This window comes from Daphnia pulicaria, chromosome 7 (genome assembly GCF_021234035.1).
Source record: "Daphnia pulicaria isolate SC F1-1A chromosome 7, SC_F0-13Bv2, whole genome shotgun sequence".
Taxonomy (NCBI): Eukaryota; Metazoa; Arthropoda; class Branchiopoda; order Diplostraca; family Daphniidae; genus Daphnia; species Daphnia pulicaria.
In genome coordinates this window covers 4,336,991-4,357,920 of record NC_060919.1, presented here as the reverse complement: position 1 = coordinate 4,357,920, position 20,930 = coordinate 4,336,991, and the positions used below count along the sequence as shown (strand labels likewise).

General features: G+C 43.0%; 1 protein-coding gene across 4 annotated transcripts; it reads left to right on the top strand.

Annotated features, from left to right (window-relative positions):
* Positions 1-4,019: 4,019 nt before the first annotated feature.
* LOC124349646 (paired box protein Pax-6-like) lies at positions 4,020-20,042 on the top strand. Of its 4 annotated transcripts, none has more exons than XM_046800410.1 (10): positions 4,020-5,096; positions 6,203-6,262; positions 10,570-10,735; positions 11,375-11,555; positions 15,436-15,688; positions 17,558-17,707; positions 17,838-17,920; positions 18,412-18,677; positions 18,963-19,216; positions 19,359-20,042. In XM_046800410.1, the coding sequence occupies exons 2-10, from the start codon at positions 6,250-6,252 to the stop codon at positions 19,466-19,468; spliced, it is 1,476 nt and encodes a 491-aa protein (XP_046656366.1). In that variant the 5' UTR covers positions 4,020-5,096; positions 6,203-6,249; the 3' UTR covers positions 19,469-20,042. The 4 variants fall into 4 exon arrangements, with proteins under 4 accessions (XP_046656366.1, XP_046656365.1, XP_046656364.1 ...); XM_046800409.1 differs by having other exon boundaries at positions 10,546-10,735; XM_046800408.1 differs by lacking the exons at positions 4,020-5,096; positions 6,203-6,262 and having other exon boundaries at positions 10,512-10,735; positions 19,377-20,042.
* The last annotated feature ends 888 nt before the right edge of the window (positions 20,043-20,930 follow it).

The window sequence follows — 20,930 nt, the reverse complement described above, 5'->3', positions numbered from 1 at the left end:
TCTCTCTCTCTCTTTCTTATATATATTACACTATAGGCGGACGAGAGTGAGGAGAGAGAGATATATAATAACGATATTGAAAAAGCATCAGCCAGTAGATGGATGGTGGGCGATCTATTCTTCTACTTTTTGATTGGGACATTTTTATTTTTATTTTCTCTCGTCCAATTTTTTATTGTCCTATTTTTTTATTTTATTTTTCCTGTGATCACCTGATATAGAAAAAAAACAACCCACTAGGCAAAGTAATAAGCAGAATGCAATATAGGAGCATTAAAATAAAATAAATATTTTCGACGTTGGATGTTACTATTATTATTAGGATATCATCGGCTGTATTCAGTGTGTTAGACTTATTTATTATTTTAGAGCTTTCACGCCTTGAATTGAAACGTTGTCATTTCGATTCAGCTCGCCGATATTACGCTAATAAGGTCTTCTTCTTGGGAGGAGAAATAAAAATAAAGGCCGGGTCGTTCAGTTCCTTTTAGTTTAATAATGAAACCTGTTATTGAAATAACAAGAAGAGAATTGGAAGACAGACTTTTGCGGCGATACCCCCGTCTACGATATTCTATAATCCCCAAGCTCTTTACTTGATCCCAGCCGTCGCCCTTTCTTTTCTTTCTTTTCTTTCGATCTATAATCTGTTAATGTGTCCCAGGTATTCCATCCCTGAGGAGAGAGCGGCGAAAAATATAAGAATACAAGAAACAAGGGGAGCCTGGATTCTCTATACATGTACACATTGGAAAGGGGAATTAGCGTTGGCGGCAGGTCCATTAGTTGGCCAGATCTCTATACAATCTACTATAATCATGTATAGGCCTTTATGGCGAAAAAATCTAAATTTCTTTTTTTTTTTTAAGTCTACAGCGCTGCATTGTCATCCGCTTGCTTTTGTGTGGTGCTGCGGATACGCCCATGTTACCTGTTGTGCAGATGCGCTTGGGCTTTCCGCAAGACTGGGCGCTTGGGTGTGTGTGTGTTTTTCGCTCTTGAATATACATCACAACCTGGGAGATTGAATCATTAATGCATTAGACGCATCATCCGGCTAATAAGCGAGCCAAGTTAATTGGCCGTGTTAGTAATTTATGCGCAACACCATCCCCGCCAGCGCGCGTCTCATTATTAAAAAAGACCCGAACGGGAATTCAAAAATCTAAAAGAAAAAGGTAAAAGGTGATGGGGCGAATAGATATCACGTTGCCTGATTGAGACCAGATTTCTTCAATAAATAATAGCCATGCAAATAATCAAATGCAGTTATATTATATAAGAAAAAAAGAAATCTGCATATGTTTATAGCTCCGTATAGTAATACCGGGAGTCTGCTGGCCAGCATCACGGAATGATGTCGTGTCGGCGTGCAATTCGGTAGTCAGGCGCAATTCAAGCGCGCGGGACTCGATAAAAGCAGCAGCGCACATGTGGCGTGAAATAGAAGTGAATTGTCCAGTTGTTTCCAGAGTTATTATAATTGAAAGACTATCACACAAGTGATGGCTGAGCTGCTGCTGGTTCGGCAATCAAGTTTCATTTGATTATGCATCAGCATCAATCAAAAAATGGTTTACTTCCAAAGAAAAAGACTCTAGGCTATTTGAGTATCGTCTATACACACTACTGGTCAACAATTCTGTCGAGAGCCCAGAGGCGACACACTGCCATCAAAATTTAAAAAGAATCAAAAAAAAAATAAAACTGAAAAAATATCCATAAATATATTATGCACGTGAGGAAAGAAGTGCATGGAAGAAGAAGCAGAAAGAAAAGAGAAGGAAAAATGAAAAAGAAACTAGCTGCCGGTTTTTATTCTTTCTTATTTTTTTATTTTTCAAGCGACAAGCATTGCGTGATCGTTCAGCTGTGAAAGACGAGAGAAGAAGGAGAAGAAGAAGAAGTCGTCGCGGTTCTCCGATCACAGGCCGATAAAAGTAGAGTATATACACAAGAAGCCGGTTTTCATCTTTTTTTTTTTCCTTTTTCAACCCACAAAAACTTTTTTTCTTTTATTAATTAAGAAATAAAAAATAAAATAAAAAAGTGCGTCGGCGTACGGAATATATATATGTGAACTTTATTTCAGATGATCAAAAAAAGTTTGACAGGCGACTGGCGGATGACGACATGGCACACATTTCGGTGCTGGGTTCTAAAAGTTTATAAGATTTTATTTCTTTTAAAAACTCCCCTCGCTGTGTCTTGTCTATTTCGACGTAGAAGAAGAAACGGTTCATGAAGAGAGTCGCGGTGGGGAGAAAAAGACTTGTGAGGATATGGAGAGTTCATCATTCTAATTGGTCCGTGCGCCCAGGGAACGAACTGGTGAGGCTGCGCTGGTTGGCAACTCCATCACCTCTTAAAGAAGAAGTAGAAGAAACCGCAGCAGAGGATGAAAGGTTTCAGGAAGTAATTATATTAATTGGCGAGCTGACGTTTTATTTCTTCTTCTTCAAAAAAAAAAATGAGAAAAACCCCTCCTTTTTCTTTCTATTTCTGGTCTCATTAAATGAAGAGGGATTATCAACTTTTGCCGATAAAGGAGAACATTATAAACCCCGCGCCAATTTTGAATATCTGCACAAATTTGTCTCTGCAGCTGCCAGCAGTTTCTGTTTCATTTCTTTCCCTTTTAGAATCTCGATGAATCGACACAAACTTCTCCACAACTCATTTGAATAAATCAGATATAAACGATCGCATTAAAAAGCAACTGTCTTATAGATACATGCACATGCAGCCACAGCAGTAACACATGCGAGGAGACCGCGTATCCTACCGCACAGCTGATTCTTTCGCAAGATTATGGGCTCCCCCCCATTTTTCTTCGAAAAATTTGTTTTTGTTGTTTTTGTCTTTTAGTTTTCCCCAAACCGAAAAAACAAAAACAAAAAACATTTCCATCGGTCAGTCATGTCTGACCTTCTGGTGGACGCAGTCAGGAAAAGAAAACGTCACCGAATCGCTTGTATTATATAAGAGTTTGCATCTGGATTCGGCACCTGTTTTAATATTACAATTACCCCGTCCCGGCTCAATAATTCATCCCCGCAGTTGATCAATCTCAAACGAGTTCATTTGACCGCGCTGCTGCCCGTGAGGACAAGTGGTAAGCGAGTGTCATTGATGGATTGTTCCGCATATTTTCCCCAGCCACTTGATCATAAGCGCTAAGATTTAAAAAAAGCTTCTTCATTTACCCAGCACAGTCTCTCTTTCATACACAGAGCTCAAAAGAGGAGCCTAGATGACAAGTAATGAATAACCCAACGATCAAATAGTCAGGGGGGCGCCGTCATCGCCTGTTTTCTGCGTATTTCACGCACGAAATGAAATGAGTTGAACTATAATACACACAGAGAGAGAGGAGCGCGCCTAGCCATAGACGACAGTAGCAACAGCAGCAGCAATGGCTTGTGTGTGTGTGTGGGAAAAGGCTTGTCTCTGACCGGTCATTTATCAACTTTTTTCTTTCGTGAAAAATAAAGAATAAGAAAACGGTTGTCGGGTTATTTTTTATAGAGTCGAAATATGTTTTTTCCCTCTCCATTTTTCTCTTTTGATCGTATAAGCGACGTGTGTTTCACATAAGCGAATCGAATTTCGATTTTGAACATGTTGAAGGGGGAAAAAGAAAAGAGCCCGGGTGATTTGTCATCAATAAATAAGCGCTCCGACAAGCACAGAAGGATCGCGGGAGTTGATATCATTTGGTACCGCCAGACTGCGCTCGAGGAACCGACACGAGCATCGAAAACAATAGACTAGCTGCAGGGGAAAAAAATCGTGTACACACACACACATGAAAAGGGGGAGTGTGGGTGAGTGTGCGTGAGTGGGTGGTGTGTGTGCATTTTAGACGTGGTCTTTGGTGGTGGCCCCCCTTGTGCACTGGCGCTGCAAATCGGCCAGCCATTGGCTGGGTTGGGCATAGTCAGAGGCGGAGCCTCGCCAGAGTGGGCGGGTTCCGGCTAGCCTCATTCCCCCTCCCCCACCCCTTTCCTGTGTATATCCCATCCATGCTCTTGTACAAGTGTTTCAAAGCTGGCGCTTCTCTATTCACAGCGGCACACTGCGCATCCATCCATCCATCCATCCAGACACAGAGCCCTGCTGTGTGCTGCACTGCCGATAGAGCGGAGGAGACAAGTTTGGCTGGGCAAGGAATATAAGGCCCCAGCATCAGGACAGAGGAGTCGGAAGGGGGCGGAGTGTGTCCGTCTAAGAGTTGTGTGTGTGTGAGAGAGAAGGGAAGGGGGAGTTGCCTTGAGAGTTGCGCGGGCCAAAGGGCCACGCTCGGCAGACCGTGGAACGTGTCCAGTCAGCTATTCAGCCGTGGAGCGATATCCCAGGCATATCCCCTCTTAGAGCCGAGTTTCAGTGTCGCCGCCGTGGAGCGAGCAGCCGAGTGCTTAATGAGCGCAGACAAGCGTTGATCATCGCCCGTTGAAACGCTTTTCTTTTCATTCCGTCCGATTGTCTACTCTTACGACGACTACACCAACACCATTCTACCATCCTACCATCGGCACTGTGCGAATCAGTCACGCCGATATTTTATCTTTCTTTCTTTTTGATCGCCATCGAATCGTTTGCCCATCATTTGGTTCTGCCCCGACACCGTCAAACTGTTTTTAAAAAGAGACTCTCTACCGTCTTGTGGCTGTGTGCGGGGCCTATCGAACTTGCGTGTGTGTGTCGTGATGATCATTTGTGCTTCGATCGAAATTATTCCGCCGGTAGAATTGCAGCAACTGTTGTAAGATTCAATCACGCCAATGCCATTTGACCTGATCCGCTGGAAAGAAAAGAATTAAGGACGAGGCTGTGAGACATTTGGATCGACGCACCTAGGCCATTGATTTTTTCCCGGCGATTATAGACGCTCAATTGCCGCAGTGATTGACTTTCTTTTTGGTCACCGTGTGTGCGTGCAAAATATAAAAAATAACTCAACGTCCTTCCATCATCATCATCATCAACAGCTGGTTGCCAAAAATAGCCACACAATCAACATCTGCTCTTGAGACGACATTTGATTGTCCAAACCGACCGGGATTATCATCATCCCGTCCATTTTTTGTCACCAAGTAAGAAACGTTTAGACATTTCAAATGAACACATTAATTGATTAGAAATAGCTCTTGATTCGGTGGGACCTATTATATATAGACTTGATTGTCCCGATAGAGACATGAAAACTCCTTTTATACGATAGTATAGCACACACACACAAGGAGGGAGAATAAATGCCGTGATAAATCGGGCAACGGTTGACGCAATTAGTCACGGCTTTTAGTGGAGAGGAGGGGGAGAGAAGGTCTTTGTGTAGTTACGGAACTTTGAGGCCGGGGAACCGTCGACTATGTCCCAGAAAGAAGAAGAAGATTAAACATCAGACAGGAAAAAGAAAAGTCTCGGTACACATTCAAGACCAATTAGACACACGACAAAAAGAAGAAATAGAAAACGGGAGGGAAATTCAAATTCTTCTGAAATTCAAAAATGTACATTCGTAATAATACGGCAAAGAGGTATAGTAATCATTGATGATCTTGTTCGATTAAAAGATCAAAGCAGGTAGTGAATAGACCAATGATTTCCAAGCCAAGGTATTAAAGACGATTGATGTGCTGTGTGACGGCGGCCGCAAAAGGTGACACGTGGCTTGCCAAATGAGCCCCCAAAGTGTAGTAGTACTACTTTTATGAAGCAGCCACGTAGATGAAAGAGATGTCATGCACATCGATAGATTCTCTCTTCTTCTTTGGCCCGGTCTTATCCGCTCATTTCCCCTTTTTTTTATTTGATTTCTTTTTTACCCCCAGACGAATAAATTCATTAGTCATGCTCGGCAATTACGGCGACAAATTACCGAATCGGCTGGAGATAGTTAAAAAGCGGCGGCGGCGGACAAATCGTCTCGTTCCCTTTTTGTACAGTCGAAATTGGATCTCGTTATTTGAATCAATCGCAGCAGATTTTAAATTGAATTCAAGTCGGCGGGATGGAGAAATGGACAGAAATAGATCAATGCGCATTTTAGTTAACAGTTATAATAATAGCTCAATTTCTTGTCGAATTAAAATTCATTCGCATCAAATTTGATAACGAATCAGACATGTTAAATTGTCAACAGGATTTGAAAAAATTGCTGTGGATGTTTGTCTAATGTCAACCGTTTGTTCATCCGCAGGTCGTTAACCAAAAGCCTCCAAAATTCAAGCCTTCAGCGAAGCCAGCATGCCGCACAAAGGTAATTCACTAAAGCGATATTCATTTGATATTTTGATATTTTGCGTTCATTCGGTGTATCATACATACAAGCCAGGGCGGAGTTGTAAAGTGTCAAATAATGCCGAGCGATTATTACGACCCCATCGTTTATTTAAGATCAAAGTTTATTTATATACCCACCATTCTATTCCCCCCTTCCCTTCTTGGCCATCAAGTTGAATGAATATAAATAAGTCCTAAATGAAATCAAAAAGAACGCGCAACCACAGCAACCGAATTCGAAATAGACTCGGAATAAAACAGGGGGAGGGGGGATAACAACAACGAAAAAACACAACACACAGGAGAGAGAAAAGAGTCTGAACAGAGTTCAGCTAGAGATGTGCTACGCCACGTATATAGTATAGTGCATAGTGTACATATATATAAAGCAATCGCCGACTTAGAGCTGTGGGAATTTCCGAGGATTTCGTATCGAGCGCCGGGCGCGCGGGACATTAGTTTCCATGGTGACGGCGACTTATCCACTCAAGACCTGTCAAACTGCTCTGAAACTACTCTCCGTGTCTCTATCTCTCTCTCTCTCGACTGCTACAGAAACAAAGCAACAAAAAAACAAAACTTTTTCGACGTGTACATGCACAGCACACACACCGACACACAGAGGCCTTATATAATACGTATATAACATCCAAGAGTTATTTGGTTGTTTTGGGTGAGATGTATAGATTTTTTTTGGGTCTCTTCTTCTCCCTTTGCTGCTGCTTCTATTTCTCTTCACCCGTTCTCAGTCAAATGCGCGCAGGGGGAGGCAGCCAAAAGGATTATATAAGTCCGGACCCGAAACAAATCGAAAACGCTCCTTGTTTTATCAATCCCCCCCCCCCCTTTTTTAAAAGAGTTGTTAGATTCTGGGGGCCATGTTTTTTAACCCCGTCATTCAAACAGCGCAGTTTCCTCCCCCCCCCCCGCGTTATTTTTTTGGGTGGTTGTGTGCATTAGGATTCTGAATAATTTACACACACAATTATAAGCTCCTATGGGTCGCGCCAGGAGCGGTTGTGTTACAACGAGGATTGACGGGATACAAACAAATGGCGTCTCGTTGCGATTTGCGAAGGAGAGAGAAAATGGGAAAAAACTCAAACTTGCCAAAGTTAAGCATTCATATGAATTAATCAAATAAAACATTCGAGATTGAATAATATTCCGTGGAAAGATATCTCTCTCGAGCGCAAGTAAGCCGATGAGTCACGGGGTATGACGAGGGATTTTAATCAAAGATTTGACACTAAATCCATCCAACTAAGCCGTTCAATATTTCCCCTACTTCAAAACGATACAGAGAGTACACTAGAAACTGAAACGCTAAACAAAACGAATGTTGTTCACATCTTAGAGAGATAGACTTGATTAGGCTGGACTAGTATCTATCTCTATTCTATATAGGCCTAAAGAATAAGAGCTGTGAACGATCATTACGCTTTGTGTGAAAAGTGGTGAAAAGAGATGGCGGCCGCCGTTTGACGCCAATCAATAGACACCCAATATGCCCTGTGCCGAGCTAGGGGGCGTAACGGGTGCCGTATAACGGACAATGGGATCCGACGAGTGGCCATCTCTCTATTACACAAGTAGTCACTCTCAAGTGGATATATTAAAGGTCTAATCAGATCCAGAATAACAAAACAACCATCGTACGAGTGTGTGGCTAGGCCGAATATGAGAGTGGCAATAGCGACGAATGAAAGAAAAAGGTATATATACATCTAATCCAATATGGGGGGGGGGGGGGGAGAATATTGAAATAACCGCCGCACGCCACGGCAGCGGCAAGCCCACCTGGCCACCAACCAGCAGCAGCCACCGCTAGAATAAAAAATAAAAAAACGGATGTCGAGATGATAACCGTCGCAAGTGGCTCGTCGAATTGATGCGTGTTTCCAAGCAAGGGCTAGGAGAGCGTCGGTTCGATAACAATTGAAAGCTGCGCCCGTCGTGTAGCAACCGCCATCATAGAGAGAGAGATCGGCGGTGAGAGACGCTGGGATGAAAAAGAAATGAGGGGGGAGACCCCAAAAAATATAAAACTAAAAAAAGAAGACGAATGCTGAGATGGAAAGAAAATGATAGATAGATGTCTAGTATTACCGTAGAGAGAGAGGGGGGTACATTTGAGTTGAGGAGAAACGAGTGGAATCAACCGCAAATTGTGGGCTCCGGTTGCGAGGAAGTCGTGCGCTCTTTCGTTCCATTGAACTCCGCCCCGCAACCGGGATGACCACCGTCGCATTCGAGAGAGAGAGATAGAATAGATAGATAGATGGGCGGACGACAAGGAAAAAGCAAGTGTATTACGAGGGGGTGGGCAGCTATATATACGTAATGATTGCCTTTCGTTATACATTGAGAAACTCTGTCTGTATTATTGGCTGGATAGATTGCGTGCAGGTTATACTGACTGTCGTCATGGTCGGCTGCGCTCTTTCCAGTTCGGAAATCTAATACGTGTGCTCAAAAGTCATTCAAATTGGCCTATAGGCCCTGACAGACCTTCACATCGACATGAGCAAATTGGACATCAAATTAGATTTTCTTTTCGGTAATAATTTGCAAATGAATTTGCGGGTGTTAGGCCTATAAAACCGTCAATGCGAAATACAATCCGTAAAATGAGAAAAACAATTGTTGGGAAAGAATCGGGTGAAATCAACAAATAAGGGTACGAGGTGGTGCCGGTGTGGCAGCAGATCATAATATTGTCAAGTTGCACTTTGCTTCAAGTGTTTTAAAGTTCAAATATTTTCAAATGTGATGATTTACCTACAGACAAAGTTGTGAGGTGCAAAACCGAGCCTGATCTGCAGTCGTTCTACACAAATGAGATTTTTAATGAACCCTTACTCAGAAAAACAACAAGAGAAAACAGTTGCAGTCAACCGCCTAGCTCAGGAATAATTGTACTCCGTACTAACCATTTTTAATCAACGCCCCCAAATAGTCCTAAAGGAACAATAGAGATGAATTTCGTCCTACCTTTATACCTGGGAAATACGGCCAGGCATCCATTTACAGTTGCTCATCCATCCGCTGAAGAGTTACACCAAACGGGATAGGGTAAAAAGGGAGTCCTCGTGAATACACCCACATTCACATGGGCGTACACGAGGACATTTGAACAAAACGGGGAAAGAAGAGATCCGTAACGATTGACATCTGGGTAGTTTTTCCAATGGAACGGGATGCTGCTTCTCTAAATTAAAATAGAAAATGGGTTACGAAAAATTGTTGAAAGCAAGAGCAAGTCAGGAAAAGTTGAAAATGAGACACTGGGTAGACCCGAAATTTTAATAAACAGAAGAATTGAAGATTTAAATGTAATACACTACATTTATGCAAGGCATGCATCATTCTCAAATCTAGCAGATCACAGGCTAATGAAAGTAAAGAAAATCATTACCCAAGCGATGATATAGTGAGATTGTTGCTGATGCCAGGTATGAGCACAAGCAAAACTGGCATATAATATTGTAGTTAAAATGGTTGGATCTAGCTTCAAATCTGCAAAAAGGAAAAGGTTACATAGTGAAAACAAACTACCATGCATCAACAGAAGGGCTTCTAAAGGCTACATGTTAATGCTAGTCACAAACTAACATTTCACAAATTTGGACTCTTCTATAGCTCCACTAATCATTCTATTTGTATTCTTAGTATTATTTATACCTGCTAAACAGCATAAAGTATGACGGTTATCACAAACAAATAAATCTATAACAATATAAATCTTGAAATTTGTCTAGCTGACTTTTTCGAAACGTGTTGAAATCTAAAGCAGACGACACTTTTCCTCTATTGTTCTAATAATCAGCATGCTTACGATATCGAATGAAATCGAACCCCCTTTTCCCGCCTAAATCCAAACCGCTCAAAAACGATAGGGGAATAAGTTTTAGTTGAAATCTAATACCCATTTCTATTTGGTCTATAATTCCCAGTAGAGTCAGTTATTCCCTAGGCCCGTAGTTTAATTTTCAGGCCTAGATAGATACACAACCCTTAAATATCTGAAATTGTCGGTCTCAGCTAATAAAAAACATTCCCCTTGAACCTTGACCGTTTTAAAATAACTACATTTAGCTTCAAATGCTGTAATTTCAGATTGACGAAATGTACATTGGACTTTGGGTGTTATTATTGATGGGAAATGAGCATTCGTGCATGTGTTTGCTATCTCATACTGTATGTTTGACGTTTGACGATGACAAATGCCCCAGTGTAATGATGAGTGCTCGGCGCTAGCTGACTTTTGTTTCCACCATTCAGGGCATAGCGGCGTCAACCAGCTAGGCGGAGTCTACGTCAACGGCCGACCGCTGCCGGACTCGACCCGCCAGAAGATCGTCGAGCTGGCCCACTCCGGCGCCCGTCCCTGCGACATCTCCCGCATCCTCCAAGTCTCCAACGGATGCGTCTCGAAAATACTCGGCAGGTAAAAGACAATCCCCAAATACATGTCATTATTATTATTACTATGAACAAATTAATACATAGTACTATAGGCCTATCGAATTTCTCCTTCAAAGGCCATTAAGTTGAGGTGACGATTGATGCCATTTCCAGTCATTAAGGAATATTAGGCCTTTGATGATATATGGCCACACACCCTCGGGAGTTGTCAGTAGAAATGGGGTGGGTCCCGTCGCTTTTTAGGTCGCATCATATCCCGGCAAAAGTTTGAATTTGTCCGTTGTCTAGGCGAAGTTTTCAGCCTGAAATAAAATCATTAAACAAACGGGAGAAATGGCGAAAATAGTCTTGATGTATTTATTTATATACCTTTGGTGTTCGGTAAATTTCACACTGAACTGCTGGATTTAACGCATCATTAGCAACTGCCCAGTTGTATTTTTCTCAGGACCTGTTCGCCAATAACACAACTCTTTTATATAAGTGATGATTTCACGCTCGTCCGCACTACATAGTCAATAAGTAAATCAGCTATAGACATATATATACATGTATAGCGTGTGTATGCAATTCCCATTGAACCGCGAAAAAGTATTTCTTTTGGGCGCCTATATTTTGATTTAAAATTCTAATTGATTTTCTCTCCTATTCCACGAAAAAGGTATTACGAGACCGGGTCGATCAAACCGCGGGCTATCGGCGGCTCCAAGCCCCGGGTGGCGACGTCTTGCGTCGTGACCAAGATCGCCGACTACAAGCGCGAGTGTCCGTCCATCTTCGCCTGGGAGATCCGCGATCGCCTCCTGTCAGAGGGCGTCTGCAACAACGACACCATCCCCAGCGTAAGTCCATTTGATTATGATTATTTATTATTAGGCACTTGATTATTGTTAGATCCATCATTCATCGACCTAATATAAGAATCAACAGCACAATAGAGCGGCCTATATAGATATATCTATAGACTTGATCGATACGGCCGTCTGCTGCTGGGCAGAGGGGCTTTGTGATGAGAGAACAGCAGTCGCCTGCTGTTCGCCTACAATGATGATTTCATTACGTAAATTACACGGGCCGTGATTGTGACTGCTGTGATGAGTATAGATGGTCGAGATGCCGGCCAAGGGTCTCTCCCCCACGCAGATTGGCTGATTCAATTGCTCTGATCCGATAGCCTCTCGTACGTAGTGAGGGCGGCTCCCATCACGTAATGTACAGTCCTCCATTGTTCCACCCCAATTTTTACATCCTCAACTAGAACGTCAAAGTGAGACACTACCCGCTAAAATCAAAAAAAGGTGCCGTGAAATTTTCAAGAGGCCTAGAATATGGCGCATGTAGCCTCGATTTATTCTTTCGGGTGTACATCTATAAAAATAGAGAGGGGATGATGGGCGCCAGCTGCGGCACACCACACACACAACCTGTCCGCCTTCATTAACTCCGGACCACTGCGCACTACGCTGCCCATTGCGCTGTGTATAGTATGCGCACACACGCAACGCGCTTGGTATATACTCCTCCTCTCATATCCACCCATTCTTCTTCTTCTATATCCAACAGCTTTCCACACAACATCCCTTTTCTCTCTGTGTGTGTTTTTTAAATAGAATGGCAATAGCAGATTGTTCATGGCACAACTATCCAGAGTGCCAAAGCCTTGGACGACCAACAACACTCTAGCTCCACCTCTTTTGTGTGTGTCGATTTTTCAGTTGGAGAGAGAGATATTTTGATAGATTCTTTGGCTATATCGAGTATATAACAATGGCGCTGGGGCTTTTGAGCTATATCGGGTCAGGGGGGGAGAGAGACCCGCTGTTGTGGTTATCATCGAAGCACTATACTCCATTCTATGTTGTGTGTTGTGTGTGTGCTAGAGAGTTCTATTCTTATTAGATATTAGATGTATACATATATAGCCACTCGAAAATGTTGTTGATCCGGCTCCTTTTTGATGTATAATAGAATAACCGTACGGGTATTTTGTTGCTATAAGCCATTGGAATAGAGTTTGGATCTTCGAGCTATATGGCGCAGCTTTATAGATTTTATTTTTCATCTTTGCGTCATCCGTTTTTATTTTGACTTGGCGGCGGCAGAGAGTGAAAACTCCAGCAGTGGCTGTTTTTTTTCAATAGAAACAGTTGACTTTTTAATTCATCCCACATCCACCAAATAATTCAAAGAGAGAATAATAAAGAGGATCAGACGAAATGTCAACTGCTGCCAGTGAAAATGGCATATCGACTTAGAGATTCACATAATCCAACCCCCGGTCTCTGACTACTCTCTGCCCATCATCATCTTTTTCGCTGGTTTCTATCAAAATCAAAATGGTTTGACGATCGGACTCTCTCTATAAACTCCTCTGTGACATCCGATAGCTCCTGCTTGGTTTGATAACATTGTGTGGAACTTGTTGTGTATTAGTCTAACTGCTATTTTCCCTCAAAACAATCGACTGTATAAAACGGGAAAAGATGATGGGTCGTCGCGTCTTTTTTGGAAAAATGCCGCGGGAGTCCGCGGGAGTCTGCGGGAATAATATAATAGCGAGCTGAGGAGGAGAGGCGGCCCAGATGACGTGCTGATATTGCGTTTCCACTCGAGTCAACAGCCGCAGCATGCAGCCACGACAGAGGTATAAGTCTCCTCTGTCACTCTTCACGACTACGTGGAAGAAGAAGCGATCCGCCGGCCGGGGCCGTCATTTCTTGATGAAATGACTGGCAGCAGCAGCAACTGGACACAAAACCGGCAGCCAACACAGTCGGGCAATTTGCTTCGGGCAGTTCAACTTTGCTTGAAAAGGACATGCTGTGTGTGTCCAGTCAGTATATTATACTCCCGTGGAAATATAACTACTGCACAGCTCTTTACGGGAGCCGTCAATCAAGTGTGTATAGGGGTCCAGTCGTCCACCCATTGGCCAGCACAATTCCAAAAGTAACCAAAACTGGACAAACCGACAAAACTGAGGGTAGACAGTCTGGCCCATCAGTCACCAAATCGGCCACCCTGGAGACTCACATCAAAATCTCCAATTAATAGAATTTGAATCAAGCGCCAAAACTTCTTCATCATCAAATCAGTTTTTCCAATTTTTTCAAGCTCACCGAATTTGATCATTGTGTTTTAGGATATACTATAGAGTGAGTCCTCTCTGCGTGTCTAATAATCTAAAACCAGGGCCGACGATATTCTTCTCCGAGTTATATTGTTACACCCCATAACCAATTAGGGATTAAACGTGTACATAACAAGCGGAGAGAGGCGCGTTAAAGCGCGCAGAGAAATGGGTGAGGGGCACGTGTTGGCATTCCCATCGCCTCACACAATGATGATGACCCCGAAAAAGAATAAAAGTGCGCAGGGGGGGTGCACCGAAATACTATAAAGAATAACTAAAAAAATACAGAATCAAATCATATCTATCACTTTGAGATATAAGGGGCTGTAACGGCACATCACAGCAGCAGCAGCCGAACACGAAGACGGGCATATAATAATCAGGAGACACCAAAAGGAGAATCGCCGCACAACCCTCCGGCTCTCCTTCTTATAGCTATTCATAATTGGGAATCTATAATAACGAAATGTGTGTTATAACGTAAGGTATATAGATATAGGCCTTTCTGGTTATAATCTTGATTTCTGAACGAGCTCTCTCTCTCTACAAGCTTTTCTTCTAACGAGCAGCAGAGGACGGCCAAGACTTTTTTGATCCAAGTTGGAGACAAGGAATCTAAGCCAACGCCGGCCGGCCGTCGCTTGCGCGTTGGCGGCCAGCAGGGGAAAAAAAAGAAACTCTGCGACTAGCTCTCAGCTTTTTTTTTATTTATTTTTTCTATCTGGTTGTTGTTTGTTGTTGTGGTTGTATGATGGAAGAGGAGGCGACCCTAAACCGAAAGAGCTGGGAAAAAGAGAAAAAGAGAACGTGGATTAGACATCTCATGCATGACTGACTGTGGACAATCAGCATTGATGACGTGTCTCGCCTCTTTTTATGTATTCAAGATTTTGATATACACACACACACACACACGCACAACATACCAACAATCCACAACCGTGTGTATATAGTCGATGTACATATATAAGAAATGCCTAGCAGTGCCCCTTCTGGAATACAAATTTCTTCTCTTTTCTTCTTCTTTCTGTTCTGGCTGCTGCTGCTGCTGCTGCTGTGCCAAATAAATGGACGAGTCTCATCCCGTCTTCTTGTGTGGGTTTCATTCTCTGGCCTGTCACACTGAGCTGAGAGGACGGCTGACTCGCAGTTGTACCTCTTTGATATCATCACAAAACACCCTCGACTGTGCTCGACTGCTGCACATGTCATCGTCATCCGCGTTGTGGTTGGATCTCGAAATTCGGCGGGAATATAATCAAAATAGATTCCCAAACCCCCAGTCGGTGGTGACAGCAATCCCACGATTTCCTCCCATTGTGTATATGAAAATGTCGTTGGCAAAACTCGTCTGAAAATGCGCGCGCGATTCAAATATCACCACCCCGGCTATTATTATTATTCCGCTTTTATATCAATTATCCGTTTTAGATGGCAGACCTTAATAAATGAAACCTAATAACTCTGGTCTTCTTAATTTTATCTTTTAGCGATTAAAAAATTCATTTGGTCTATTAGCCGAAATGATTTTTCTTTGAATGTGTTTGTATTAATTAATTTGTGTTTGTTGTTGGTGATGGCCCAATCAGGTTTCTTCGATCAATCGCGTGCTGCGGAACTTGGCGGCGCAGAAGGAGCAGCAATCGGCGGCGGCCGCCAGCGAGTCCGTCTACGACAAGTTGCGCATGTTCAATGGGCAGGCCGGCGGCTGGGCGTGGTATCCGGGAGCTCCGCCTCCCACCCACCCGGCCCTATCTCTGCCTCACGGTCACGTTCCGGCCACCCCGCTGCCCAGCGGCGGCGGCGGACATCACCTGATACGCGACGATCCCCACAAAAGAGGTCAGTCTTCGACCATTTCATTTCATTTTCACATTATTTCCATTTCATTCAAATTATTATGATGACGAAATGAATTTATTATATGAAAAAGTTGGACCAATTATTAGTCGTCGAGTTCATTTCACTCGGCCAGAGGGCGATGAGAGAGGAGGGTTGAAACGGGTGGTAGCCGCAGTCAACCGAGAAAAAAAAAAGACAAATTGGTCTAGCTCTCAGCAGAGAGATTCGACTATGTTTTTGTCGATTATTATTATGAATTTGGGTGTGTGTAGTGCGTGCGGTTGTTCGTTTGTTCTATTGCGACCGGCGAGCCGCGGTTTCTTTTTTTTTCTCTCCATGACGTCGCTCAATATCACCAACTCACTCAGGCATACAACCCCTCTCCGCCCAGAAGAATACCACACAAAAAACAAGAGAGAGTAAACCAAAAATAGTATATCTGTGTATAAATACATGTAGGGTTAGATGGTAAACACGTCGAGACTTTTTCACCCCCTACGTCGACCCCTCCCATTCTTTATATGCAACCGTTCGCAGGGAAATAAATAAAAAACTAGATGGAATATACATTTTTTTTGTTGGGGGTGATCATTATTTGATGTTGCCTAGCCTGGCGTTATGAGCGACTTTTGATTTGCATCCAGCGTGGATAATTCCACGGCCCAAGATATTATTCAGCAGTTGCGCAGGCCTAGATATCTTATTTATTCCTGTATTATATTCAAGCCTTCAAAGAAAGCAAAGGAAATAATAACTTTTTCCTAGCTTTTAGAGTTTACATCTGGTGGACACTTTTTTTTGAAATTCAAATCCCCCGCCAAAATAAAACGAACGCGCAGAAAAACAAAACAAATTCCCGTTGAACACGTTTGACGTTTCCGCTGCTGTTGCACTGTGAAAGGCATTTGTCAACTCGAATGCAATAGGACAATATCAATACAATATCTATCCACAACACAATCACAACAAAAAAATTAAAATAACCAACATTTCTAAAAATCAACGAAATTACAAGAAACCCCCCCCCTCCCCCAGAAAAAAAAAACGTGATTGAATTTCTAGTTTTTATATAATTTCTTCACGATCCCCGCAGTTGCTTGTTTTCGCGGTCTTGTATATTGTGAACTTCGTTAGCGCGTTATGGAGAGCTGTGCAACGACTGATGTGGAAAATCTTGTTAGTTTGGATCTGTAGAGAATATAAGGGAGACGGACTTTACTTGTGCTGGGGACGGACCTAAATCAAAACGAAACAAAAAAGATGAAAACCCGTCGATGAAAGAGGGGGACTTGTGTGTCTTTTATTGATACATGTCTATCTAGTATATATCTATCGAATACCCGATGTAGAGCAAACAATATCACCCCTCATCAAGCCCGGCTCACGTTAGCATATAACAACACAGCGTCGCTGCTGTGAGACTGGGATGACAAACAGACAAATAACAAGCGCCGACCCAACAAACACACAGGGGACAACAAAATCAAAGGAGGAATCAGATTTTTGATATAAAGAGCGCGCAAACACACACAGATACAAACAATCCCGAAAAAAATAATAAAATCAAGTCTCTCGTCCCCCCATCCAGCAGTGTTGACTGCCGTTAGACTTGATTGATGATTGCCATCGGTCTTGATTGAATTGCCGTTCGATAGTCTCATATCTTTGTAGGAGGACCCAGTGGAGGATAATGAGTAGTAAATATAATATCGGTAGCGATTTGTCCATTTTCTTTTTTCGGTTGTTTTTTTTTGTTGGGGGGGGGATGTGATTGAGTTATCGACGCGATTGGATTGGACAGCAGATGAAGGGGATCGATCGGCAATTGAATTTCTTATTTGTTTGTGTGTCTATTTTCGTCTCTGGCAGATTGCAACGATGGCAACATCTCGGACGGCAATTCCGACTTGCACAACTCGTCGGGCGACGAGGATCCGCAGATGCGGCTGCGTCTCAAACGCAAGTTGCAGCGCAATCGCACCTCCTTCACCAACGAGCAGATTGAAAGTCTCGAAAAAGGTTCGTCCCCACAGCAACTGATTTGACAGTTGACATTCTCTCCGTCTGTTCTCTCAAAGGCGACTAGCCTTCAACCCTCGTCACCAATCAAATCAATTTCAATTTTATTTTAATTGCGGTTGTTTGACAGAGTTCGAACGGACCCACTATCCCGATGTTTTCGCTCGTGAACGACTCGCCGAAAAGATTGGCCTACCGGAGGCTCGCATTCAGGTAAGACCACCCAACCTTTTTTTAAAAATAATAATTTTGGAATTAGAATTCTGTCGGTTTCGATACATTTTTCCTGGTGTATGTTTTATTATTCAGTTGAATTAAATTGCATATGTCTAACCGAGGGGAGGGGGATGGGTCAAGTGGCGTGCAATATGGTCCGATGCGTATCATCGCAGCGGACCCCCCCTCGCACTTGGCCCGAATGCTGAACAATGGGGAAACCATTTGTTGCAACCAGCGGCACGGGCTTACATGTCCGTTAACCAGTTGTCGTTTTATTTTTTCGACCATGTCCACATGCATCGCATTTCATCCTTATTTCGAAATCGACGATAGAGATCTTGGCTTCAAACAGATGGAATATAGTCGGCCACTCTCTCAATTCTAAACTTTGCGCAATATTTTGTCACAGACTTTATTATTGGCCTTTATTTTGTCGGAGGAAAAACATATTCTCAAATTTTAATTTGGCTATATGGTTTTGGCAGGTGTGGTTCAGCAATCGCCGGGCCAAGTGGCGGCGTGAGGAGAAACTGCGCAACCAGCGGCGCGGACCGGAATCGACCAGCGGAGGCAGCGGTGGCAGCGGTGGGAGCGGAGGCGGCGGCGGAGTTGGCTCCTCCTCTTCGTCGGCGGCGGCGGCCGCAGCGGCCGCAGCCGCGGCCACTGGCCGTCTCAACAGCATCAACTCGGGCCTCAACAGCATGTACCCGAGCTTGACTCAACCTCTGGCATCCATGGCTGAACCCTACAGGTAAAATATCGAATGACCGCATACCATCATAAGTGGTGATGGTCTAGGCGGACTAGGCCTATAAGCCGCTCATTAAAGACTTGCCAACTACTTGGAAAAGATTCTTAAATACTTAAGTTTTATTCGTCGTATTGAATGACTCAAATAGGTTAGATATAGATGACTGGGATTTAGTTCAAGCATCTCGGCATTCCGCAGACTTAATTTAATCTTTTGATTGCATCAGTTTTAAGATTAGAATAATTATACCATTCAATTGTATGTATTTTTCTGGGTGAAATATAGTTCGATGGCAACGTCGCTGAGCAGCATGGGCGGAATGGGAGGCAGTTGCGGTCTTCAGCAGCGCGACCCGGCCACGGCGGCGGCCTACCCGTCGTACATGTTCGCCCATCACGGCGGCGACCCGCTCAGCTCGCTCCAATCCTCGTACAATCAGCACCAGCGGGCGGCGGCCGCGGCGGCCGCTTGCAGCGCCGCTCAGGCCTCGTCGGTCGCCTCGGCTCACAGCTACGCTACCAGCGCTCACGCTCAAACAGGTTAGCTAAATGAACACAAACAAATAACGACCATTTTGCCATTTTGCCTGCCCACTTTTGCGCATTCATCCGTCCCAGTTGTGTCAATTGAAAAATTTTCAAACCAAAAATCGGTACGGTAACGTGTTCATCTCACCATCAGATGCTGTCTATCGTTTAGGTGTCATATCGGCCGGCGTCTCAGTTCCTTTGCAAATACCCAGCCATCAGGGATCCGACATCGCGGCTAATTACTGGCACCGTCTCCAATAATCATCGGATTCGACTATCTAAACAAGTTCAATCAACCCAAACAATTTCACCGGACTACCAGAGGAAACGGAAATATAAAAAATAATTGGCATCGTCTGCGCCTAAATGATCTGGCGAGAAATGAAATAGAACTCAAAATTAATTTTTTTTTTCGTGGTGGGTTACATACCTGTGTGTTGCTTTTTATTATTTGGTCCCAATTTTGTCTTCATTTCTTTTGATTTCCCATTTGATATTATTATTATTGCGATGTGGCGAGCTAATCACAGGTGGGCTCATTCGATGTGTGTTTCTAAAGAAAGAAAAACAACAACTCGGTGTTTGTTCGAACTTCCCGAGACCTATACATATTTACACGTAGGCTCTATTAAAACTATATAACCAATTCAATTAACGAATGAAAGATAACCCAAAAAACACATTTTTTTCTAAGACACTTTTTGACTTAACTCGTTTCTCATATAAACCCACCGCCGCCGCTCGTAGGACATCAGTTGGCAACTGCTGACTGTCCGTGTGACGGTGGAACAATTAATCCTCCAGTGGTTGTGTCCGTTGGCTGATGTGCATGCAACCCCCCATTTAAAAAAACAAAAACAAAAAACTAAATATTATCGAAACTTCTCGTTCCAATCTCAATTCATTTTCTTTCTTTTCCTATCCGATTAGACCTCTACTCTATACATATTACACAGTATACATATAAAATAGCTCTAATTTGCAGCTATTATTCACATAAAATAAAATTATAGGTTTTGCCATCATACATATATGCAGCACACAATTCATTATCTCTGTTTGTTGGTTTGTCGTGAGTGTGTGTGTGTGTGCGTCTGACCTGATTTCATCCTTCGGCATTTGATATATCTCTTCCTCATACAAATAAAAAAATAACGACAAGTTAAAATTCCTTTTATTTGTTTGTAACACGTTGTTCATAGGATTGATTCCTCTGATTGTCTATTTGATATTCCCTTCCTCTTATCGACCCAACCCCCATCCGCGTGATTTTTCCATTTTGTTTTTCTCGTTCTCTCGCCTGTGTGTGCGTGTACATTTGTCAATTCGACTGCCAATATGTCTTTATATAATGATCGTATTCAGTTTGTTGTTTTTGATTTGGAACTTTTTCATCTTATATGGGAGACGGTTGTATGTATAAGCTACTTTAAATTAATCATGTGCTGGCTATCGTATGAATAGCGTGTCAGGTAAGACACATCGAATTTATTTTCTTCCCCCCCTCCCTCATATGATATGTTTTTCTTTCCAAAACTAACACACACACACACACACACACACAAACGCAAAGAAACAAAACTATCGAGTAGGAAAAATGTTGTTCTGTCGATCCTCAGATGATGTGATGGACATTCTTTTGTCGGTTTTGTCTTTTGGATGAAATGCCATTATATCAAACATTTGTCATCGGTCTGGATTTTGTTAACTACCAGTTCTTCCG

Bases quoted from the DNA above. Each gene is read 5' to 3' on its own strand.
- LOC124349646 (XM_046800407.1), top strand. From the start codon at position 10,512: ATGCCCCAGTGTAATGATGAGTGCTCGGCGCTAGCTGACTTTTGTTTC. The intron at 15,689-17,557 runs GTCAGTCTTCGA...CGTCTCTGGCAG, and splicing joins CGACGATCCCCACAAAAGAG to ATTGCAACGATGGCAACATC. The intron at 19,217-19,358 runs GTTAGCTAAATG...TCTCACCATCAG, and splicing joins CAGCGCTCACGCTCAAACAG to ATGCTGTCTATCGTTTAGGT.